At 44.1% G+C, this 25,994-nt stretch overlaps 1 protein-coding gene across 1 annotated transcript in view; it reads left to right on the top strand.

The window, feature by feature from the left end:
* LOC140074593 (uncharacterized) overlaps positions 1-25,994 on the top strand; it is a 59,045-nt gene that overhangs the window by 1,119 nt on the left and 31,932 nt on the right. The window contains exons 2-17 of the mRNA XM_072119601.1: positions 4,438-4,540; positions 4,622-4,655; positions 5,149-5,201; positions 5,852-5,915; positions 6,464-6,516; positions 7,436-7,474; positions 8,453-8,561; positions 11,689-11,777; positions 11,871-11,918; positions 12,042-12,095; positions 19,821-19,883; positions 19,976-20,029; positions 24,943-24,997; positions 25,076-25,107; positions 25,188-25,256; positions 25,443-25,481. Coding sequence (XP_071975702.1) covers positions 4,444-4,540; positions 4,622-4,655; positions 5,149-5,201; positions 5,852-5,915; positions 6,464-6,516; positions 7,436-7,474; positions 8,453-8,561; positions 11,689-11,777; positions 11,871-11,918; positions 12,042-12,095; positions 19,821-19,883; positions 19,976-20,029; positions 24,943-24,997; positions 25,076-25,107; positions 25,188-25,256; positions 25,443-25,481 — 952 coding nt within the window. The 5' untranslated portion in view covers positions 4,438-4,443. The remainder of the gene's footprint in view (positions 1-4,437; positions 4,541-4,621; positions 4,656-5,148; positions 5,202-5,851; positions 5,916-6,463; positions 6,517-7,435; positions 7,475-8,452; positions 8,562-11,688; positions 11,778-11,870; positions 11,919-12,041; positions 12,096-19,820; positions 19,884-19,975; positions 20,030-24,942; positions 24,998-25,075; positions 25,108-25,187; positions 25,257-25,442; positions 25,482-25,994) is intronic.

Genomic DNA, 25,994 nt, shown 5'->3' with positions numbered 1-25,994 from the left:
GTGGAGGCCACCCATGTCTTGGATGGGTAAGTGGATCATATTTGAGAGGACAATGTTTTTGCCACGCTGTCCCCATCTACAAGTGGCTACCCAATTTACAATTTACTTTAAGTGACTGGTGATAGTGTCGAAGGCCACCCATGTCTCTGTGTGAGTGGATGGTATTTTTGAGGGTGACGTATCTTCCACCCTTTACACCTTTAAATTATCCCTCTTATTTGTCTCCCGATAAGTGATTGACCCTATAGTAATGGAGACTAGTGATGACTGGCGTTTGTACCCTTCTCTGGATGAATCCTGTTTATCTCCCGATTATTGACTGACCCTATATTGATGAAGGCCACCCATGTCTCCGATGTGTATATGGATGATATTTCTGTGAGAGATGTTTCTGCCTCACTGTCCCTGTCTCTTGATGGCTCCACCGTTTACCTCCCGAATGAAGACTTACCTTCTTTAAGGGCGACCTTCTTGGAGTATAACCCCTCTTTACTGCCTGACTAGAGACTGATCCTATAGTGGCGAGGGCCATTACTCAGGTGTATAAGTGGGCGATATCTGTAAGGATGATGTTTCTGAATTGCTAAACCTGTCTGTAAGTATCTCCCCCATTTGCCTCCCTATTAGTGACTGTCCCTACAGTGGTGGAGGCCACCCATTACTCGGTTGTGTAAGTGGATGTTTCTGCCTGGACTATTTTCTGGCTGACTCCGCTATTGATCTGCGATAAATACCGAGGGGCATTTGGACCAATTTTTTATTTTCTTTTATACTTGATGAAAATAACGATTTCTTATTTCACTTCTGATTTATGTGTAGAACGTTACAGAATTATATTTTGATCGATGGTGAAGGTTACAATTTACCAAGAAGAATATATATACACTGGGAATGTATGTACGTTACCCCATGGGGGGTAAATATAATGGGGCAGATTTACTTACCCGGCCCATTCGCGATCCAGCGGCGTGTTCTCTGCGCTGGATTCGGGTCCGGCTGGGATTTATGATGGTAGTTCCTCCACTGCTGTGTTGAAGTCCGCTGGAATGCCTCGAAATACACCGGCCTATCCTGGATGAAGGTGAGTGAAATTTTCGCGACACAATTTTTTAAAAAAATGCTGCAGTTTTTCCGAATCCGTCGGGTTTCCGTTCGGCCACGCCCCCCAATTTCCATCGCGTGCATGCCGGCGCCGATGCGGCAAAATCCGATCGCGTGCGCCAAAACCCCGGGGCAATTCAGGGAAAATCAGTGCAAATCGGAAATATTCGGGTGACACGTCGGGAAAACGCGAATCGGGCCCTTAGTAAATGACCCCCAATATCCTTTATTGTTCTGTCTCCAATGGCTTACAAATTAGTGCAAATATCTGACTAGACTTTTGGGGAGGGGGTGTCCTATTATCAGAAATGTATCAGCAAAAAGTATTCCCACAAAACATATTCTGGTATTTTAGATGTGGTTTGTAAATGCTCCTCTTGAGCCTCATATACTACAGGGCGGCGTGAAGGACTCTTCTCTACCAGAACATGGCGTAAGGATCATGATGGAGCTTCACCTCGAGATGTGAGAGGCGTTAGGTGTTCCTGACCTAAAGTTTAGGGGTGAGGTTTGGGGTCCCTGGCCGTAGTTCGGTTATTATGGTTTGCCCCAAAGGTTTACATGATATGTCTAGATGGACCATTTCTAATGAGGTCAATGTTAGGAACATGGGTTTGGTGTCCCAACAGGCAGGGTTTCTTCTTCACTTTTTCCTTGACCTTCTTCATTTCATATGTGAAATCCTTCTGCACTTACAAGTTTTCTTTTGTGTTACCAAACATGCCCTGTGCTAACTGAGGGCTCCACCCAAGATGCGGGACTCCCCTGGAGATTCACAGGTTCACGTTGGTGGCCACCCTAAAGTGAACCCTAACCTTGGGGTCAGCAGAGGGGTCTCTCTCACCAATACTGTGGAAGGGTAGGAATCTGCATCACTGTAGGCTAAACTACATGGATATGTGTCATGTCCAAGGGCAACCAGAATTCTGGTACCTCCATGTTGTACCTTTGGGGCAATCTGATGTCTCACTCCTGTAGCCCCATAGTGTGACATAATATTGCCACGCACGGAGGCAGTGACTGTGCTGGTGACATCTGGCGCTCTGCATGGAGATGACATGTCTTCCTTTTCCTGTTCCTTCTGAGCTGAGATATCTGATAATCTCCTGAGAAGGAAGTGAAGGTGAGGCTGGTGCTTCATATCATAACTCATGCTCTACGATGGACGTTATAACACACCCGCCAACAAAAAGACCACAAAGCATTTACATATATTATGTCGTGCTCATAACCTGCCCCAACAGGAATCCCAACACATCGTAATACCCACTTAGTGACCCCCACATGTTGCAATGCCCCCTTCTGGCTCCCACTTGGTACAATGTCCTCTTGTAGCCCTTACACTGTAGTGTAGTGCTCCCCTTCGGACCCCCACATTGTGAAATACCTCCTTGTAGTGCCAGTACCGTAGTATAATACCCTTACAATTTAATAGAAGAATCGGACTGAAAACATGTAACTTTTTGCCCTGGTGTTTGGGATAGTGCTGGGATTTCCTCCTGGGATAGAGGGGAGAAATCTGTAACACAATGTTACCCGTGTCATGTATAGCGCTGGCACCTCCTTTGCCCCAGTTTATAATGTCACACCAGATAGAGGGTGACAACATGCACAGCATCAACTCAGCCTAAACCACAAGGTCTCAATTCACTTGCAAACCCAAGACGTCTTCCTTTCACATACTCAGAACAGTCACCCAAGAGGCGCAGAGATCTACGACCAAAACCTGAGAAATATTCTGGTATGTAATGGGGTAGTAGTAGTTATGTTCTTGTTGTACTTAGGATGTTCATATAGGATGGTATAATCCATGTTGTTTACCTCTGACTTTTCTGATAAATTGCCCCCTATCTCTGTATCCCTATCCATCTTACCTCACACATAAGCGTCTCATTCATTGCCTATAGTAACCAATCACAGCTCAGAGCTCATATTAACGACCCGTGACAGAACAGCAACCAATCATGGATCAGCTTCCAACTGCCACACCAGCCACAAGAGCAGACAATGGCTCCTGTATATGGTGGGTAATAAGTGGATTTTGGAAAGCGTAGGGTGAAAATTTTGGCTCCATACTGAGTCTATGAGGTTCCCTGAGTCACAGAGAGCGGATTCCTTTAGCAGACACATACACATACATACATATACACACACACATACATACATATACACACACATACACATACATACATATACACACATACATAAATACACACACACATACATATACACACATATACACATACACACACACATACACATATACATACACACACATACATATACACACACATACACACATACATATACACACACATACATACATATACACACACATACATACATATACACACACATACATACATACATACACATACATACATATACACATACATATACACACACACACATACATACATACATATACACACACATACATACACACACATACATACATATACACACACATACATACATATACACACACATACATACATACACACACATACATACATACATATACACACACATACATACATACATATACACATACATACATACATATACACATACATACACACACATACATACATATACACACATACATACACACACATACATACATACATATACACACATACATACATATACACACACATACATACATATACACACACATACATACACACATACATACACATACATACACACATACATACACATACATACATACATACATACATACATACACACAAACATGCATACACACAACTTTATATATTAGATTATATGTTTGTGGAGTCAGTCGGTCCATTTTATCACGACTCCGGCTCTGTAGCCCTGGTTTATGAGCCCTTACTGCCTTTGTTAGTACGGAGAAGTGATGACTGGGAAGGTGCGGCGTAACGTAGGTGGCTGATCTTTATATATACGTAAAGACATAAAAACACTTGCACAGCAGATTTTTCTGATTCGGCTCTGAATAATTCTGCAGCCAGATCTCAGCTCAGTGCAGAAGGAAATGATGGGGGTTATAGTGAAAGTACTGTCTTACTGAAACTGAAGTAACAGCAGCTTGTGCTGAATCATAACCGGACCTGACGGGTTACATGATAACCAGGGGGTGCACAAGCTCAGGGTGCCAGCAGTCAGGTAACAAGGTGTGTGAGAGCAGGGGCAGCACCTTCACCACACCTTCATGACACTTATATTGTAGAGAAAAGTGAATACTCTATGGTCTGCCTGTTATTTGTGGATATACAACACAGCGCTCCATGTGGTAGGCGAAGGTATTACAAGTAAATTCCCAGTATTTATATCTTTCTCTGATTACAGGCCGGTATGATGGACACATTTAGTGTAATATACTCTGTCGCTGTGGTTCTCCCCATCATTCTCATCACCGGCCTGTGTATCGGCTGCCGTAAGAAGATACCAGGTAAGTGACGTCCTCCTGGGGGTAACGGATGTCACTGTTTCAAAATTCATCCTAAAACCCTTTCTGTTCTTTCTCTCCCAGTCCATATAACAGAAACTGGATATTACAAAGACAAGTAAGTTATTCCGGTCATGTAGATCTGTATAGACAGCGCCACCTACAGGAAAAAAGATGTGACCTCCATATAATGGAGTATAGAGACAGCGCCACCTACAGGACACAGAGATGTGACCTCCATATAATGGAGTATAGATACAGCGCCACCTACAGAACACAAAGATGTAAAGTTTCATAATGGAGTATAGATACAGCGCCACCTACAGGACACAGATATCGGAACATTATAGTCGGCATCAGAAAACATGAAAAAGTCACCACCTGCAGGACATGTAATCAGGACGTATTGGAAGCCTCTGGTGTTCAAAAACCCTCAAGTTCTTCTGTCCCCAAATTCCGCTCTGTTATATCCTATGTATGGTTGCACATTTTTGGCAGGAGCTGATGTCTCTTAGTACATTACCCAGCAGCACACAATGGGGGGCACTTTTTGGGAGTCTGATGAGTCTGGACCCCGATTGCTCATTGATATTCTTTCTCTTGTCTTCCAGGCAGCCGTACACTCATCCTCCATCAAGTTTTATGATCTTGACTCGACCACAACGTAAGGCCTGGCCTGTGTTATTATTGGGGTACAATATCTCCTACAAACCACATGACTTTCTGGTGGAGTGACCACCATGGAGATACATATATAGCAGTGGTGGCGAAACTATGACACGGGTGCCAGAGGAGGCACTCGGAGCTCTATTTTTGGGCACCCAAGCCATCAACATAGCACTCGACATAGAACTGAAAGAATCATCCTGCAGTCCCAAGCAACTCAAAAATTGCTACTCTCAGTGCTATTTTAAAGCCACACTTTCTTGATTTCTTGGGACTACAGGAAGATGTAGAACATGTGGAAAGGGGAGGATTATCTTTAAAGCTCCTCTAGGCCCCACATTTGTTCCTGTACAGGGGACCATGGTGACATGCTACAACATTAGTCCAAATTTGCCCTTCTTCTTTCAACTGTTTTATTGTCCTCAAGAGGCCGAAATAATTGTGGTAGAACAGGTAGCAATAAAGTACTACCTAAAGAGCTGTGCTGGCACTTTGCAATAAATAAGTGTATTTTGGTTGTAGTTTGGGCACCCGGCCTCTAAAAGGTTCGCCATCACTGATATAGAGAATAGGGACCCAAACCTTCTGTAGACGTGTTTATAGAGTCCCACATATAATCGTAATCTTCATGGATCTGTGTCTCCACAGCTCTCCCTCGGTCGGTCTCCTCTCAGGGGACCATGTGCCACCAGGACCTCCTGCTCACCCTCCCGTAAGTATTTCTCTTCTCTACACCCCTAACGTCTCGTCACAATTATCTTCTCTTGGTATCACAGTGTTAGTGTTTCTTTAGATTGTGAGCTCTGCTGGTTCTCAGACTAGTGTAAGGAGTGACACATTGTGGAGGTCACCTCGTTGACATGATACGGTCTCGGAGTCTTCTGAGGCTTTTATAAGTGATTCTGAGGTCGAGATCTCTTTCGTTTCCTCATATTAGACCGGACCACAGATTTATAGCTTCTTGTGGGTTCATAGAAAACAGGAAGTGGTGCTATGGGCTACGGATGATGAAGCTCCTGAGCTGGTGAGGTGCTGCCTCCAGATATGAATCACTCAAAGGGTCACTCAACTTATTCCGGCTCAGTTGGAATTTTTTGCCTAGTCATTCCCATTCCTGATCACTCAATAGGTTCTTTACGGACAGATTTGTGGTCTTTGTCTATTCGTTTTAGCCCTGGACCACCTGGACAGTTAAGAGAGTGCTGTGGGTGGTGCCGAAATGATGGAGGCTAGAGTATCTAAAGTCTTCTGTGTCTACAGGAAGTCCCCATGCTCCGAGAGCCGGAGAAGTTCGGTGGGAAGAGAAATCAAAGGTGGGTACTAGAGCTCAACTCAGAAGATCTTAGCTCTGCCCACCTAAGCTAGGTCCTCTTCTCTAGGATCATCTAGTTGGCAGGACATAGCATGAATGTCCAGACCACCCAGGCTGAGTTTAGGACCTTTACCAGTAGCAGGACACATTTACATTGGGTCTGGAATCAGATATTACTATTATTATTAGTGGTTTTCACCCCCCCCCCCCCCCCTTCCTGAACAATAAAGGCCCACTTGTATGTTATTGCCTAAAATTATGTCCAGACACCATAAATTTATTGAAAGGTCCTTTACCATCCTTAATCTAATTCTTCTGGTGGTGATCATCTTTAAAGGACATCTACCACCAGGATGAAGGATTGTGAACCAAGCACTGACATACTGGTGTGTACCCTCTATGGCAGAATTTGCTCTTCTTTAGGTTTATTATGCCCTTGTTTTTAAGGAAAAAAGGCTTTAAAAATTATGGAAATGAGCCAGAGGGGCTGTAGGCTCCATAAACACCTTTGGTTCATTTGCATATTTTGAGAGCCTTTTTTGGAAAAACCAGGACATAAAAAGCTAAAAGAAGAGCGGATCCTGCCAGAGAGGGCGCACACCAGTATGTCAGCTCTTGGTTTGCAATCCTTCATCCTGGTGGTAGATGTCCTTTCAATCTGCTTGTGGTCACTCATAGGTCCTGTATGCTCATCCTTCACCATACATCTAATGATTTACCAGTTGCATAAGGTTAGTTATGTCCAGACACATTTCAGATCCAGATTAGAAATATCTGGGTTTGTGGAGACCTTTAGAGACTTCCAATGAGGCCAGTTCCCGGCTTGCCCCCACATCTACACCACGATTTTTGTTCATCTAAGTCCTCAGGTCATTCTGAGAATTCCCACCATGGTTGTCTCCCTTTTGTTCTGGTTTCAGGTTTTCCTGATACTTGTGACTCCATAAAACCTTCAGCAAGTAAGTGACATCAGTATTATACCTACCCAGAGTCCATCCATCACCCACCAAAATATAGCAAGGGGCATAAGGTTTGTTCTTGCTCAAACAGGCTTGATCTGTGAGTAGAACCTATGGGTTGTTCTCCATACTTGGTTCTTCTGTTTTTCATGCAGGAGAATGACTTGGATGTAAGTAAAGCACATATTGGGGGTCATTTACTAAGGGCCCGATTCGCGTTTTCCCGGCGTGTTACCCGAATATTTCCGATTTGCCCCGATTTCCCCTGAATTGCCCCGGGATTTTGGCGCACGCAATCGGATTGTGGCGCATCGGCGCTGCCATGCACGCGACGGAAATCTGGGGGTGTGGCCGAACGAAAACCTGACGAATTCGGTGTTGCGAAACTTGCACTTACCTTCAATAGGAATAGGCCGGTGAACTTGAGTGCATTTCGTCAGACTTCAGCGCAGCAGCGCCACCTGGTGGACGTCGGAGGAACTACCTTAGTGAATCCCGGCCGGACCCAAATCCACCGCAGAGAACGCACCGCTGGATCGTGAATGGACCGGGTAAGTAAATCTGCCCCATTGGGACAGATTTACTTACCTGGTCCTGTCGCCATCCCACGGTGCGTTGTGCAATGAGGATTCGGGTCTGCCTCCATTCACTAAGCTTGTGCGCCCGTGTTCCTGCATCCGTCGCCCCATTGTTTTGACCCCATAATAGAAACTAAAAAAAGCAACAATTTCCAATGTTCAACACAAAATCATGAGAAGATGGGGTTGGAGCTGCTGTACCATCTGTCTGACAGTAGGTGGGGCTGTCAGTTTTTGAAAGTTTTAAATGCAGCACAAACATTTTGCGCAAACACAAAATATTTAAAAAATGGGGTAAAAACTAAGAAAGTAAATTGATTGGAAAAATCATTTAATTTGTTTAATGCAGAGTATTCGTCTACAGTCAGTGACCCCCGTGTCCCATCTTTCCCGCCTTTAGGCGCCCCCCTCCTAATTAGTAAGAGTGCTGGAAATGATGATGATGATGAAGATTATGATGATGGAGGAAACCAGAACTACATCAATGACAACCCCTGCTGCGGATACATGTATGTATATATACAATGCATCAAATATACTGTCATTCATATACACAATGGGGGTCATTTACTAAGGGCCCGATTCGCGGTTTCCCGACGTGTTACCCGAATATTTCCGATTTGCGCCGATTGTGGCGCATTGGCGCCGGCATGCGCGCGATGGAAATCGGGGGGCGTGGCCGAACGAAAACCCGACGGATTCGCAAAACCCGCCGCATTTAAAAACCGAAAATGTGTCGCTTGGGGAGCGCTTACCTTCACCTGGTCCAGCTCGGTGTATTCCGGTGCGTTCCGATGCTTTTCAGCGCAGCAGCGCCACCTGGTGGACGGCGGAGGAACTACCTTCATAAATCCCGGCCGGACCCGAATCCTGTGCAGAGAACGTGCCGCTGGATCGCGAATGGGCCGGGTAAGTAAATCTGCCCCAATGCATCAGATATACTGTCATGCATATACACAATAGGGGTCATTTACTAAGGGCCCGATTCGCGGTTTCCCGACGTGTTACCCGAATATTTCCGATTTGCGCCGCTCTTCCCGGTATTGCCCCGGGATTTTGGCGCACGCGATCGGATTGTGGCGCATCGGCGCCGGCATGCGCGCGACGGAAATCGACGGGGGCGTGGCCGAACGAAAACCTGACGTATTCAGAAAAAACGCCGCATTTAAAAAGGAAAAATGTGTCGCGCAGCTTGCACTTACCTTCACTCAGCCGGGCTCGGTGTATTCCAGTGCGTTCCGATGGTCTTCAGCGCAGCAGCAACATCTAGTGGACGTCGGAGGAACTGCCTTAGTGAATCCCGGCCGGACCCGAATCCACCGCAGAGAAGGTGCCGCTGGAGTAAATCTAGTAAAACTTACCCGGTCCGTTTGCGATCCAGCGGCGCATTCTCTGCGGTGGATTTGGGTCCGGCCGGGATTCACTAAGGTAGTTCCTCCGACGTCCACCAGGTGGCGCTGCTGCGCTGAAGTTCCCCGGAGGCGTGCTGGAATGCCCTGAAATTCACCGGCCAATACCTAGTGAAGGTAAGTGTAATTTTCGCAACACATTTTTTGTTTTAAATGCAGCGGTTTTTCCGAATCCGTCGGATTTTCGTTCGGCCACGCCACCCGATTTCCGTCGCGTGCATGCCGGCGCCGATGCGCCAAAATCCGATCGCTTGCGCCAAAATCCCGGGGCAATTCAGGGAAAATCGGCGCAAGTCGGAAATATTCGGGAAACACGTCGGGAAAACGCGATATACACAGTGCATCAGATATACTGTCATACATATACACACTGCATCAGATATACTGTCATTCATATACACAGTGTATCAGATATACTGTCATACATATACACAATACATCAGATATACTGTCATACATATACACAATGCATCAGATACAGTATACTGTCATACATATACAAACTGCATCAGATATACTGTCATTCATATACACAGTGCATCAGATATACTGTCATACATATACACAATACATCAAATATACTGTCATACATATACACAATGCATCAGATACAGTATACTGTCATACATATACACAATGCATCGGATATACTGTCACACATATACACAATGCATCGGATATACTGTCATACATATACACGATGCATCAGATATACTGTCATACATATACACAATGCATCAGATACAGTATACTGTCATACATATACACAATGCATCGGATATACTGTCACACATATAAACAATGCATCAGATATACTGTCATACATATACACAATACATCAGATATACTGTCATTCATATACACAATGCATCAGATACAGTATACTGTCATACACATACACAATGCATCGGATATACTGTCACACATATACACAATACATCAGATATACTGTCATTCATATACACAATGCATCAGATACAGTATACTGTCATACATATACACAATGCATCGGATATACTGTCACACAAATAAACAATGCATCACATATACTGTCATACATATACACAATGCATCGGATATACTGTCATACATATACACAATACATCAGATATACTGTCATACATATACACAATGCATCAGATACAGTATACTGTCATACATATACACAATGCATCGGATATACTGTCACACATATAAACAATGCATCAGATATACTGTCATACATATACACAATGCATCAGATATACTGTCACACATATACACAATGCATCAGATATACTGTCACACATATACACAATGCATCAGATATACTGTCATACATATACACAATACATCAGATATACTGTCATACATATACACAATGCATCAGATATACTGTCACACATATACACAATGCATCAGATATACTGTCACACATATACACAATGCATCAGATATACTGTCATACATATACACAATACATCAGATATACTGTCATACATATACACAATGCATCAGATACAGTATACTGTCATACATATACACAATGCATCGGATATACTGTCACACATATACAAAATGCATCAGATATACTGTCACACATATACACAATGCATCAGATAAACTGTCACACATATACACAATGCATCAGATATACTGTCATACATATACACAATAAATCAGATACAGTATACTGTCATACATATACACAATGCATCAGATATACTGTCACACATATACACAATGCATCAGATATACTGTCATACATATACACAATGCATCAGATATACTGTCATACATATAAACAATACATCAGATATACTGTCATACATATACACAATGCATCAGATATACTGTCATACATATAAACAATACATCAGATATACTGTCATACATATACAAAATGCATCATAGATACCGTCACACATATACACACTGCATCAGATATACCCTAATACATATACACAATGCATCAGATATACTGTCATACATATACACAATGCATCAGATACAGTATACTGTCATACATATACACAATGCATCAGATATACTGTCATACATATACACAATGCATCAGATATACTGTCATACATATACACACTGCATCAGATATACTTTAAATATATATACACAATACATCAGATACAGTATACTGTCATACATATACACAATACATCAGATATACTAACACACAATGCAGGATAGCACTTTGTACACATTGTACTAATGACCCTTTACATCCATGCAGTGAAGTACTACCAGACGATGGAGCCACTAAGCTTGGGCCAGTCCTAGTAGTTACATGTGATGTGGACAACAGAGCGAGCCTTTCCTCTGGTAAGGAGATGTTCTCTCATCTATAGGTCAACAACGATTGGTCAAACCATTAGAGGCCTTCAGGGCCTAAACCAATATCTTTCTGTCTTTCAGTTGGCACTGATGAAAATTATGTAAATGTGGCTGATTCTGATGAAAAGGGTAAGGAAAATATTAATTTTAAGTATTCCTAGCAAGTGGGAGTCAATGGTCCACGAGTCCACCATGAGGGATCTTCTGCTGTTCATGTGGACTTGTCTGGTAATAATCCTCTTCTCATTTCAGCATCTTCAGCCGATGGCAATTACGTTAATGTTGGAGACACCAGCGATATAAAAGGTACTTCTACTATAAAATTATAGTGATGAGAGAAACTGCGGAAGAGACTGTGAAAGTGCTGGAGAATCAAGTGTGTAGAAGATATCAGCTGGATTATAGCAGTATCTCAGTTTCATCTATGGAAGAGGTTTGCTAGACAGGTTATAGACACAGTATAGGAAGTAGAGGAATTACTTTCAGGAGGTCAGGTATGGAGGAAGTCAGAGAGACCATTCATGGATCAGGTATGGAGGAAGTCAGAGAGACCATTCATGGATCATGTATGGAGGAGGTCATACAGACCATTCATGGATCATGTATGGAGGAGGTTAGACAGACCATTCATGGATCAGGTATGGAGGAGGTCAGACAGATCATTCATGGATCATGTATGGAGGAGGTCAGACAGATCATTCATGGATCATGTATGGAGGAGGTCAGACAGACCATTCATGGATCATGTATGGAGGAGGTCAGACAGACCATTCATGGATCAGGTAAGGAGGAGGTCAGACAGATCATTCATGGATAATGTATGGAGGAGGTCAGACAGACCATTCATGGATCATGTATGGAGAAGGTCAGACAGACCATTCATGGATCATGTATGGAGGAGGTCATACAGACCATTAATGGATCATGTATGGAGGAGGTCAGACAGACCATTCATGGATCATGTATGGAGGAGGTCAGACAGATCATTCATGGATCAGGTATGGAGGAGGTCAGACAGATCATTCATGGATCATGTATGGAGGAAGTCAGACAGATCATTCATGGATCATGTATGGAGGAGGTCATACAGACCATTCATGGATCATGTATGGAGGAGGTCAGACAGACCATTCATGGATCATGTATGGAGGAGGTCAGACAGATCATTCATGGATCATGTATGGAGGAAGTCAGACAGATCATTCATGGATCATGTATGGAGGAGGTCAGACAGATCATTCATGGATCATGTATGGTGGAGGTCAGACAGATCATTCATGGATCATGTATGGAGGAGGTCAGACAGACCATTCATGGATCATGTATGGAGGAGGTCAGACAGATCATTCATGGATCATGTATGGAGGAGGTCAGACAGACCATTCATGGATCATGTATGGAGGAGGTCAGACAGACCCTTCATGGATCATGTATGGAGGAGGTCAGACAGATCATTCATGGATCATGTATGGAGGAGGTTAGACAGACCATTCATGGGTCATGTATGGAGGAGGTCAGACAGATCATTCATGGATCATGTATGGAGGAGGTCAGACAGATCATTCATGGATCAGGTATGGAGGAGGTTAGACAGACCATTCATGGATCATGTATGGAGGAGGTCAGACAGATCATTCATGGATCATGTATGGAGGAGGTCAGACAGACCATTCATGGATCAGGTATGGAGGAGGTCAGACAGATCATTCATGGATCATGTATGGAGGAGGTCAGACAGATCATTCATGGATCATGTATGGAGGAGGTCAGACAGACCATTCATGGATCAGGTATGGAGGAGGTCAGACAGATCATTCATGGATCATGTATGGAGGAGGTCAGACAGATCATTCATGGATCATGTATGGAGGAGGTCAGACAGACCATTCATGGATCAGGTATGGAGGAGGTCAGACAGATCATTCATGGATCATGTATGGAGGAGGTCAGACAGACCATTCATGGATCATGTATGGAGGAGGTCAGACAGACCATTCATGGATCATGTATGGAGGAGGTCAGACAGACCATTCATGGATCATGTATGGAGGAGGTCAGACAGATCATTCATGGATCATGTATGGAGGAGGTCAGACAGACCATTCATGGATCATGTATGGAGGAGGTCAGACAGATCATTCATGGATCATGTATGGAGGAGGTCAGACAGACCATTCATGGATCATGTATGGAGGAGGTCAGACAGATCATTCATGGATCATGTATGGAGGAGGTCAGACAGACCATTCATGGATCATGTATGGAGGAGGTTAGACAGACCATTCATGGATCATGTATGGAGGAGGTCAGACAGATCATTCATGGATCAGGTATGGAGAAGGTTAGACAGACCATTCATGGATCATGTATGGAGGAGGTCAGACAGATCATTCATGGATCATGTATGGAGGAGGTCAGACAGATCATTCATGGATCATGTATGGAGGAGGTTAGACAGACCATTCATGGATCATGTATGGAGGAGGTCAAACAGATCATTCATGGATCATCTATGGAGGAGGTCAGACAGACCATTCATGGATCATGTATGGAGGAGGTCAGACAGATCATTCATGGATCATCTATGGAGGAGGTCAGACAGACCATTCATGGATCATGTATGGAGGAGGTCAGACAGACCATTCATGGATCAGGTATGGAGGAGGTCAGACAGATCATTCATGGATCATGTATGGAGGAGGTCAGACAGACCATTCATGGATCAGGTATGGAGGAGGTTAGACATACCATTCATGGATCATGTATGGAGGAAGTCAGACAGACCATTCATGGATCAGGTATGGAGGAGGTCAGACAGACCATTCATGGATCATGTATGGAGGAGGTCAGACAGATCATTCATGGATCATGTATGGAGGAGGTCAGACAGACCATTCATGGATCAGGTATGGAGGAGGTTAGACATACCATTCATGGATCATGTATGGAGGAAGTCAGACAGACCATTCATGGATCAGGTATGGAGGAGGTCAGACAGATCATTCATGGATCATGTATGGATGAGGTCAGACAGATCATTCATGGATCATGTATGGAGGAGGTCAGACAGACCATTCATGGATCATGTATGGAGGAGGTCAGACAGACCATTCATGGATCATGTATGGAGGAGGTCGGACAGATTATTCATGGATCATGTATGGAGGAGGTCAGACAGATCATTCATGGATCATGTATGGAGGAGGTCAGACAGATCATTCATGGATCATGTATGGAGGAGGTCAGACAGACCATTCATGGATCATGTATGGAGGAGGTCAGACAGACCATTCATGGATCATGTATGGAGGAGGTCATACAGACCATTCATGGATCATGTACGGAGGAGGTCAGACAGACCATTCATGGATCATGTATGGAGGAGGTCAGACAGATCATTCATGGATCATGTATGGAGGAGGTCAGACAGACCATTCATGGATCATGTATGGAGGAGGTCAGACAGATCATTCATGGATCATGTATGGAGGAGGTCAGACAGACCATTCATGGATCATGTATGGAGGAGGTTAGACAGACCATTCATGGATCATGTATGGAGGAGGTCAGACAGATCATTCATGGATCAGGTATGGAGAAGGTTAGACAGACCATTCATGGATCATGTATGGAGGAGGTCAGACAGATCATTCATGGATCATGTATGGAGGAGGTCAGACAGATCATTCATGGATCATGTATGGAGGAGGTTAGACAGACCATTCATGGATCATGTATGGAGGAGGTCAGACAGATCATTCATGGATCATCTATGGAGGAGGTCAGACAGACCATTCATGGATCATGTATGGAGGAGGTCAGACAGATCATTCATGGATCATCTATGGAGGAGGTCAGACAGACCATTCATGGATCATGTATGGAGGAGGTCAGACAGACCATTCATGGATCAGGTATGCAGGAGGTCAGACAGATCATTCATGGATCATGTATGGAGGAGGTCAGACAGACCATTCATGGATCAGGTATGGAGGAGGTTAGACATACCATTCATGGATCAGGTATGGAGGAGGTTAGACAGATCATTCATGGATCATGTATGGAGGAGGTTAGACAGATCATTCATGGATCATGTATGGAGGAGGTCAGACAGATCATTCATGGATCATGTATGGAGGAAGTCAGACAGACCATTCATGGATCAGGTATGGAGGAGGTCAGACAGATCATTCATGGATCATGTATGGATGAGGTCAGACAGATCATTCATGGATCATGTATGGAGGAGGTCAGACAGACCATTCATGGATCATGTATGGAGGAGGTCAGACAGACCATTCATGGATCATGTATGGAGGAGGTCGGACAGATCATTCATGGATCATGTATGGAGGAGGTCAGACAGATCATTCATGGATCATGTATGGAGGAGGTCAGACAGATCATTCATGGATCATGTATGGAGGAGGTCAGACAGACCATTCATGGATCATGTATGGAGGAGGTCGGACAGATCATTCATGGATCATGTATGGAGGAGGTCAGACAGATCATTCATGGATCATGTATGGAGGAGGTCAGACAGATCATTCATGGATCATGTATGGAGGAGGTCAGACAGACCATTCATGGATCATGTATGGAGGAGGTCAGACAGACCATTCATGGATCATGTATAGAGGAGGTCAGACAGATCATTCATGGATCATGTATGGAGGAGGTCAGACAGACCCTTCATGGATCATGTATGGAGGAGGTCAGACAGACCATTCATGGATCATGTATGGAGGAGGTCAGACAGACCATTCATGGATCATGTATGGAGGAGGTTAGACAGATCATTCATGGATCATGTATGGAGGAGGTCAGACAGACCATTCATGGATCAGGTATGGAGGAGGTCAGACAGACCATTCATGGATCAGGTATGGAGGAGGTCAGACAGATCATTCATGGATCATGTATGGAGGAGGTCAGACAGATCATTCATGGATCATCTATGGAGGAGGTCAGAGAGACCATTCATGGATCATGTATGGAGGAGGTCAGACAGACCATTCATGGATCATGTATGGAGGAGGTCAGACAGACCATTCATGGATCATGTATGGAGGAGGTCAGACAGACCATTCATGGATCATGTATGGAGGAGGTCAGACAGACCATTCATGGATCATGTATGGAGGAGGTCAGACAGACCATTCATGGATCAGGTATGGAGGAGGTCAGACAGACCATTCATGGATCATGTATGGAGGAGGTCAGACAGATCATTCATGGATCAGGTATGGAGGAGGTCAGACAGACCATTCATGGATCAGGTATGGAGGAGGTCAGACAGGCCATTCATGGATCAGGTATGGAGGAGGTCAGACAGGCCATTCATGGATCATGTATGGAGGAGGTCAGACAGACCATTCATGGATCATGTATGGAGGAGGTCAGACAGACCATTCATGGATCATGTATGGAGGAGGTCAGACAGATCATTCATGGATCATGTATGGAGGAGGTGAGACAGACCCTTCATGGATCATGTATGGAGGAGGTCAGACAGACCCTTCATGGATCAGGTATGGAGGAGGTCAGACAGACCATTCATGGATCATGTATGGAGGAGGTCAGACAGGCCATTCATGGATCATGTATGGAGGAGGTCAGACAGATCATTCATGGATCATGTATGGAGGAGGTCAGACAGATCATTCATGGATCATGTATGGAGGAGGTCAGACAGACCATTCATGGATCATGTATGGAGGAAGTCAGACAGACCCTTCATGGATCATGTATGGAGGAGGTGAGACAGACCATTCATGGATCATGTATGGAGGAGGTCAGACAGATCATTCATGGATCATGTATGGAGGAGGTCAGACAGACCCTTCATGGATCATGTATGGAGGAGGTCAGACAGACCATTCATGGATCATGTATGGAGGAGGTCAGACAGACCATTCATGGATCATGTATGGAGAAGGTCAGACAGATCATTCATGGATCATGTATGGAGGAGGTCAGACAGACCCTTCATGGATCATGTATGGAGAAGGTTAGACAGATCATTCATGGATCATGTATGGAGGAGTTCAGACATACCATTCATGGATCATGTATGTAGGAGGTCAGACAGACCCTTCATGGATCAGGTATGGAGGAGGTCAGACAGACCATTCATGGATCATGTATGGAGGAGGTCAGACAGGCCATTCATGGATCATGTATGGAGGAGGTCAGACAGATCATTCATGGATCATGTATGGAGGAGGTCAGACAGATCATTCATGGATCATGTATGGAGGAGGTCAGACAGATCATTCATGGATCATGTATGGAGGAAGTCAGACAGACCCTTCATGGATCATGTATGGAGGAGGTGAGACAGACCATTCATGGATCATGTATGGAGGAGGTCAGACAGATCATTCATGGATCATGTATGGAGGAGGTCAGACAGACTATTCATGGATCATGTATGGAGGAGGTCAGACAGACCCTTCATGGATCATGTATGGAGGAGGTCAGACAGATCATTCATGGATCAGGTATGGAGGAGGTCAGACAGACCATTCATGGATCATGTATGGAGGAGGTCAGACAGACCATTCATGGATCATGTATGGAGAAGGTCAGACAGACCCTTCATGGATCATGTATGGAGAAGGTCAGACAGACCCTTCATGGATCATGTATGGAGGAGGTCAGACAGACCCTTCATGGATCATGTATGGAGGAGGTCAGACAGATCATTCATGGATCATGTATGGAGGAGGTCAGACAGACCCTTCATGGATCATGTATGGAGAAGGTTAGACAGACCATTCATGGATCATGTATGGAGGAGGTCAGACAGACCATTCATGGATCATGTATGGAGGAGGTCAGACAGACCATTCATGGATCATGCATGTAGAAGGTTAGACAGACCATTCATGGATCATGTATGGAGAAGGTTAGACAGACCATTTATGGATCATGTATGGAGGAGGTCAGACAGACCATTCATGGATCATGTATGGAGGAGGTTAGACAGACCATTCATGGATCATGTATGGAGGAGGTCAGACAGATCATTCATGGATCATGTATGGAGGAGGTCAGACAGACCATTCATGGATCATGTATGGAGAAGGTTAGACAGACCATTCATGGATCATGTATGGAGAAGGTTAGACAGACCATTCATGGATCATGTATGGAGGAGGTCAGACAGACCATTCATGGATCATGTATGGAGAAGGTTAGACAGACCATTCATGGATCATGTATGGAGAAGGTTAGACAGACCATTCATGGATCATGTATGGAGGAGGTCAGACAGACCATTCATGGATCATGTATGGAGGAGGTCAGACAGATCATTCATGGATCATGTATGGAGGAGGTCAGACAGACCATTCATGGATCATCTATGGAGGAGGTCAGACAGATCATTCATGGATCATGTATGGAGGAGGTCAGACAGACCATTCATGGATCATGTATGGAGGAGGTCAGACAGATCATTCATGGATCATGTATGGAGGAGGTCAGACAGATCATTCATGGATCATGTATGGAGGAGGTCAGACAGACCATTCATGGATCATGTATGGAGGAGGTCAGACAGATCATTCATGGATCATGTATGGAGGAGGTCAGACAGACCATTCATGGATCATGTATGGAGGAAGTCGGGGGAACCTCAGCGCAGCAGCGACATCTGGCGGACGGCGGAGGAACTGCCTCAGACCCGGCGGGCTGAGCTGAAGTTCCCCGAGGCCCGCCGAAATGCACTCAAGTTCACCGGCCTATTCCTAGTGAAGGTAAGTGCAAGTTTCGCAACACTTTTTTTTTTTTTTTTGTAATTGCGGCGGTTTTTCCGAATCCGTCGGGCTTTCATTCGGCCACGCCCCCCGATTTCCGTTGCGTGCATGCCGGCGCCGATGCGCCACAATCCGATCGCGTGCGCCAAAATACTGGGGCAATACAGGGAAATCGGCGTAAATCGGAAATATTCGGGTAACACATCGGGAAAACGCGAATCGGGCCCTTAGTAAATGACTCCCATTTTTCTCTCCCTCCTCCAAGGTGGAAGTCTGGAGTATGTGAATGTTGAAGAAGCTGAAACAAACCCCATCTCCATTAACCCGGGTAGGTTTCTAAATATTTGCAGGCGTCAGTGTCACCCGTGAAATTTTATCTCAACAAAACAATAACAAACCATCTTGTATTACGTCTTTCAGAGAGCGAAGATGATGATGTGCCGGAATATGAAAACATTGAAAAAGGACATAAAGGTACAGACCTTCTACAGACCCCACACTGGGGGACAATAGTCTTCTTCTTGTTCTGGTCCCACCAGTCTCTAAGGAGCTGAACAAAGAATTGGATAATGTAAATGTTTTACCCTTTGTGTATTGCAGGCTAGGACACCAACTGATGGAGTTCCCAATATTTCCAAAAAGATTACTTTTTGATGGACTATTAGGGTTTAATTGATCTTTCTGGCATTTTTCCTGGATCTTCTCATTCAGTAGACCACACTGAGAAGTTGGATGTTGCATGGGTTCCGATCATATTTTTAAACCAAGAACTTGGGTTTTAGTTAAGTTGGTGAGAGAGAGATTTTGGAGATGACCAACTTCCAACTTCTGTCACTCACCTAGTTAGCATCATCTCTCCTTGGAACTTGAGGTCAATTTCAACCCTTGTTTCATCCTTGAAGACCAGAAAACAGAGATGCTGGTTGCCTTGTTCAAGGTGAAAATTGACTATTCCATGTCGGATCTTCTCAATTTGGAAATTTGGAAACTATTTCACAAAACCACATTTGACATTGTTGTTTTCTTCATCTGTCCATGATGGAATCATAAGTGATGAGTTTATTGAGTCATCATTAGCTCAAACATAGGTCCTAAAAACCATGCAACTTGGTGGTCTCCAACCTGTAGCTCTCCAGCTGTAGCTAAACCATGACCCCCAGCAATCCTGGAGAGCAGCACACTGTTAGGACATTTCGGGTGTGCAAGCTATCAATCCTGAGAAATATGTGTAGAGGGGTTTGTTTTTTGTTATTTATACTTTGTAAATACTTTTATGTTTTTCTTTCTAATCCTGAGATAATCTTCTATGATCATGGACCTGTTTCTCCACCTTGATGACTGGGGCCATTGTTGGTGCTTACAGAATCTTCATAACTGACAGCCTATCACGTCATGCTCTGATATTGGGTCACCTGACCTGCAACTTTTGTCATTATTATAATAAGGAAGTTTAAGTCCCTCCCCTGGAGTTCCTATGGACTCGGCCTTGACTTCCCCATTTCACTCTTTATTTTTGGAAGTCTTCAGTTTCCGGATATTTTGGGGGTATTTAAGTGATATCATATTTTAGTATGATGTCATAGTATGATCTTCTACAAACTCCGCCTGCCTCTACATAAACCCCACCCTAATGTTAGAGATCTAAAGGACGTGATGTATTTTATGTTGATGCTTATTTATTTCTCATAGTTTTGTTCTCCTTTTGTTCATCTAAATATCTGTTATTAAAGGTTTTGTGTTCAATCCACGGGTGCAGTGATCTCCCACGGGCGTCAAAGGAACCTCAAACCTTCAGTCCCGTTACTTGGTTTATGAAATAGGAAGAGATTTCGGTCGGCTATTCCTCATAGCTCCACCACATACCCATGTATTTGCAGTATGGTGGCCTCTAGTCACACCTGAGAACAAAGGGGTCGTCGTGTTAAGTCTTACTTTATGATTCTTCTCTCTTCTGATGACTTTTATTGGGGAAGAGGCCACCATACTCCTACTATAGATGGTGAGCTTCACATAAATATGAAAGTGGAATCAAGGTGTTGGATGCCCAACCATACCCAACCATGACAAGTAAGAGCTGTCTGGTGCCCACCTAAACCACTGTCTTCTCTCATAGGGTCAGTGGTCAGGAGAAGAAGTTGATGGCTACACTAGCGTGTACAGAACTTAGTTTAGTACAGGCTTAGTTTGAAGACAGCTTTGGCATTGGATACAGAGCAATACATAATACATTTTTAGTGTTCTAGACTGAAAACTTGGGGTTACAATGTGGAACACATCCTAGATTATGTTCTATCAACAACAAGAAAACACCAGCCAAGAACTAGACAACTAAAATGGAGCTTATAAATGTTCTCATCGTGCCTGTGGAAGAGGTCTACAAATCTCCGGTGACAATAATACCGCTGACATTCGGAGACCCATAAATGTACAAGAAGTCGGTATACGGCGAACATCCTGTCCTGTGTGGCTTTGGTGGTTTTCATACAGCCTGGTTCTTTGCTACTTGTGACTCATATCAGAGGGTGTACACTGACTGTAAAGATCTTTCATATTGCTCTAGTGGGTCACACCACCTACTGATCACGATAGGAAAAGGTAGAGAGTAGAGACAAAGCTGACGAAGCTGCTGGCCTTGAAGGTGAGTAGTGGCGCAAGGAGAGAAGAAGTAGCCACTGAGAAGAAAGGCCACGCGGAGAAGGCTTAGGATGACCAAGGGCATCAGGACATAAGTCGGAAAGATGTGGCTGGACAGAGGAAACCAAATGCCCCCCATGGCATCGGAAGACTGGGTGATGGCTCAATTTGGAATAGTGGTGATCATTGCTATAATTGGCTGCACAAGCTACTGGAAGCGCAAAAGCTGCTGGAAGTGTAAGTGCTCCTCACCCCTCTGGTGTCCAGTTCTCCTCAGTCTTCAGGCTTTCCAACATTAGAGATGGCTGTAGGAGGCTGGGAGTTGGGATTGGTTGTAGAACTTCAGTTGGGTTTTGGTGCTGAATTCAGGGCTTGAGTTTTAGGTTTAGGTCATGTTTTTGTTCAGGACACTTGGGTGTAAGTCTAGAGCTAGGTCTTGTGTTAGGTTTGGGATCGGGATGTGTTAGGGTATGGCTATGAATAGCTCCTAGAGTTGGGTTCAAGTTTAGGGCTTGTGTTTAGGTTCAGGGCTTGTGTTTAGGGTCAGGGCTTGTGTTTAGGTTCAGGGCTTGTGTTTAGGTTCTGCCCTTGTGTTTAGGTTCAGGGCTTGTGATTAGGTTCAGGGCTTGTATTTAGGTTCAGGGCTTGTGTTTCGGTTCAGGGCTTGTGTTTAGGTTCAGGGCTCATATTTAGGTTCAGGGCTTGTATTTAGGTTAAGGGCTTGTGTTTTGGTTCACGGCTCATATTTAGGTTCAGGGCTTGTATTTAGGTTCAGGGCTTATATTTAGGTTCAGGGCTTGTATTTAGGTTCAGGGCTTGTATTTAGGTTCAGGGCTTGTATTTAGGTTAAGGGCTTATATTTAGGTTCAGGGCTTGTATTTAGGTTCAGGGGTTGTATTTAGGTTCAGGGCTTGTATTTAGGTTCAGGGCTTGTGTTTAGGTTCAGGGCTTGTATTTAGGTTCAGGGCTTGTGTTTAGGTTCAGGGCTTGTATTTAGGTTCAGGACTTGTGTTTAGGTTCAGGGCTTGTATTTAGGTTCAGGACTTGTGTTTAGGTTAAGGGCTTATATTTAGGTTCAGGACTTGTGTTTAGGTTCAGGGCTTATATTTAGGTTCAGGGCTTGTGTTTAGGTTCAGGGCTTATATTTAGGTTCAGGGCTTGTATTAAGGTTCAGGGCTTGTGTTTAGGTTCAGGGCTTGTATTTAGGTTCAGGGCTTGTATTTAAGTTTAGGGCTTGTGTTTAGGTTCAGGGCTTGTATTTAGGTTCAGGGCTTGTGTTTAGGTTCAGGGCTTGTATTTAGGTTCAGGGCTTGTGTTTAGGTTCAGGGCTTGTATTTAGGTTCAGGGCTTGTGTTTAGGTTCAGGGCTTGTATTTAGGTTCAGGACTTGTGTTTAGGTTCAGGGCTTGTATTTAGGTTCAGGGCTTGTGTTTAGGTTCAGGGCTTATATTTAGGTTCAGGGCTTGTGTTTAGGTTCAGGACTTGTATTTAGGTTCAGGGCTTGTATTTAGGTTCAGGGCTTGTATTTAGGTTCAGGGCTTGTGTTTAGGTTCAGGGCTTATATTTAGGTTCAGGGCTTGTGTTTCGGTTCAGGGCTTGTATTTAGGTTCAGGGCTTGTATTTAGGTTCGGGGCTTGTATTTAGGTTCAGGGCTTGTATTTAGGTTCAGGGCTTGTATTTAGGTTCGGGGCTTGTATTTAGGTTCAGGGCTTGTATTTAGGTTCGGGGCTTGTATTTAGGTTCAGGGCTTGTATTTAGGTTTCAGGGCTTGTATTTAGGTTCAGGGCTTGTATTTAGGTTCAGGGCTTGTGTTTAGGTTCAGGGCTTGTATTTAGGTTCGGGGCTTGTATTTAGGTTCGGGGCTTGTATTTAGGTTAAGGGCTTGTGTTTCGGTTCAGGGCTTGTATTTAGGTTCAGGGCTTGTATTTAGGTTCGGGGCTTGTATTTAGGTTCAGGGCTTGTATTTAGTTTCGGGGCTTGTATTTAGGTTCGGGGCTTGTATTTAGGTTTCAGGGCTTGTATTTAGGTTCAGGGCTTGTATTTAGGTTCAGGGCTTGTGTTTAGGTTCAGGGCTTATATTTAGGTTCAGGGCTTGTATTTAGGTTCAGGGCTTGTGTTTAGGTTAAGGGCTTATATTTAGGTTCAGGGCTTGTGTTTAGGTTCAGGGCTTGTATTTAGGTTCAGGGCTTGGATTTAGGTTCAGGGCTTGTATTTAGGTTCAGGGCTTGGATTTAGGTTCAGGGCTTGTATTTAGGTTCGGGGCTTGTATTTAGGTTCAGGGCTTGTATTTAGGTTTCAGGGCTTGTATTTAGGTTCAGGGCTTGTATTTAGGTTCAGGGCTTGTGTTTAGGTTCAGGGCTTGTATTTAGGTTCAGGGCTTGTGTTTAGGTTCAGGGCTTGTATTTAGGTTCGGGGCTTGTATTTAGGTTCGGGGCTTGTGTTTAGGTTAAGGGCTTGTGTTTCGGTTCAGGGCTTGTATTTAGGTTCAGGGCTTGTATTTAGGTTTGGGGCTTGTATTTAGGTTCAGGGCTTGTGTTAAGGTTTTTTTTAGGGTTTTTGAAATATATTTGAGTTCAGTCCTGGTCCTTGGGTTTGTTGGGGATTTTTATTTAGTCTGTGATGGGTTCTGACCTTTCATAAGGGTTTGGTTTAGGACTTTTATGGGGACAGGTTTTAGGTCATATTTTGAGGTTGGTTCCCACAACCTAATATCTCTCCTAATATCTCATTTTTCTAATCTTTTTTTCCGTTTAGTTTTCCAGGATAAACCCCCCGAACCGGCCGCCCGCCCCGAGCCTCCGCCTCCTCCGTAAGAACCAATTCATTATAACTGTGATAGACGTCAATTGTTGTCCTGCACTTCTCCCTATTGTCATCTCTTTGGCAGGACCCCAGGACCGGCGTTTCGTTATGAAAGAGGTGGGCTCTAATCTACACTGAATAGATTCTCACTTCTCAAGATTAATTCCAATTTTTGACATTGTTTAACTGATTTACAGATCTGTACCCCCCAAATCAACCTCCGGGTGCTGAGGCCCCGCCTTCTGCTACCCAGGAACCAACTACCGGTAACTCAACGTCTGTCACTCCGTCTCAAACCAGGGTATAGTCCGGGGTCTGGGAAAGAAGAGGTGGAGCTAACAGAGGGGGCGGTGTCAGAATTGTGGGAGTGGTCATAAAAATTTAAAGGCATAATCATGGTTGGCATAATCCATTAAATTTACCAAAGAATTGCCTTTTTCTCATCTTTACAGCAGAACATGATGCAGATTATGAAGAGGATTTTGAGGAAAGTAGGTTCTGGGGATGTAGAGGGGTGACTTATTATCAGACCTGCGGGCCCCATAGCAGCTGCTACCCCTGTAGTTGCACCTCTGATCTCCCACATTTGCCTATGACAAATCACCCCCCAAAGGCATGTGAAAATGAGCAGAAAAATGTATGGGTTTCTAAATTTAAAAAACTATATCATGGATTCTATAGCAGCTCAAACTGTGGTTCTGGTATCAGATTAAAGAAGAGAATTGTATCTTTTAGACTGCATCAGACTTGTGGTTCTGTGATCTACAGAAATGGAGATAGATAGTTAGGAATATGAGCTGCAGATAAAAATCTCTCTGGCTCTGTAGCTCCCAGATGAAGGACCTGATGTGATTGAAACTTAAACTTCGCTCTTTAAAATGATACCAGAATTAAAGGTAGGACTCAGAAGTGACGCTCCCTCCTCCAGCCTCTCAGCCTGACCCGTCTCAGGTAAACATGACTTTTCTCTGCTCTTGTAATATAACTTTGGAGGATAATTTTTA

The sequence above is a fragment of the Engystomops pustulosus genome, chromosome 8 (assembly GCF_040894005.1).
Source record: "Engystomops pustulosus chromosome 8, aEngPut4.maternal, whole genome shotgun sequence".
NCBI lineage: Eukaryota > Metazoa > Chordata > Amphibia > Anura > Leptodactylidae > Engystomops > Engystomops pustulosus.
This window is presented reverse-complemented; position numbering and strand designations above follow the sequence as displayed.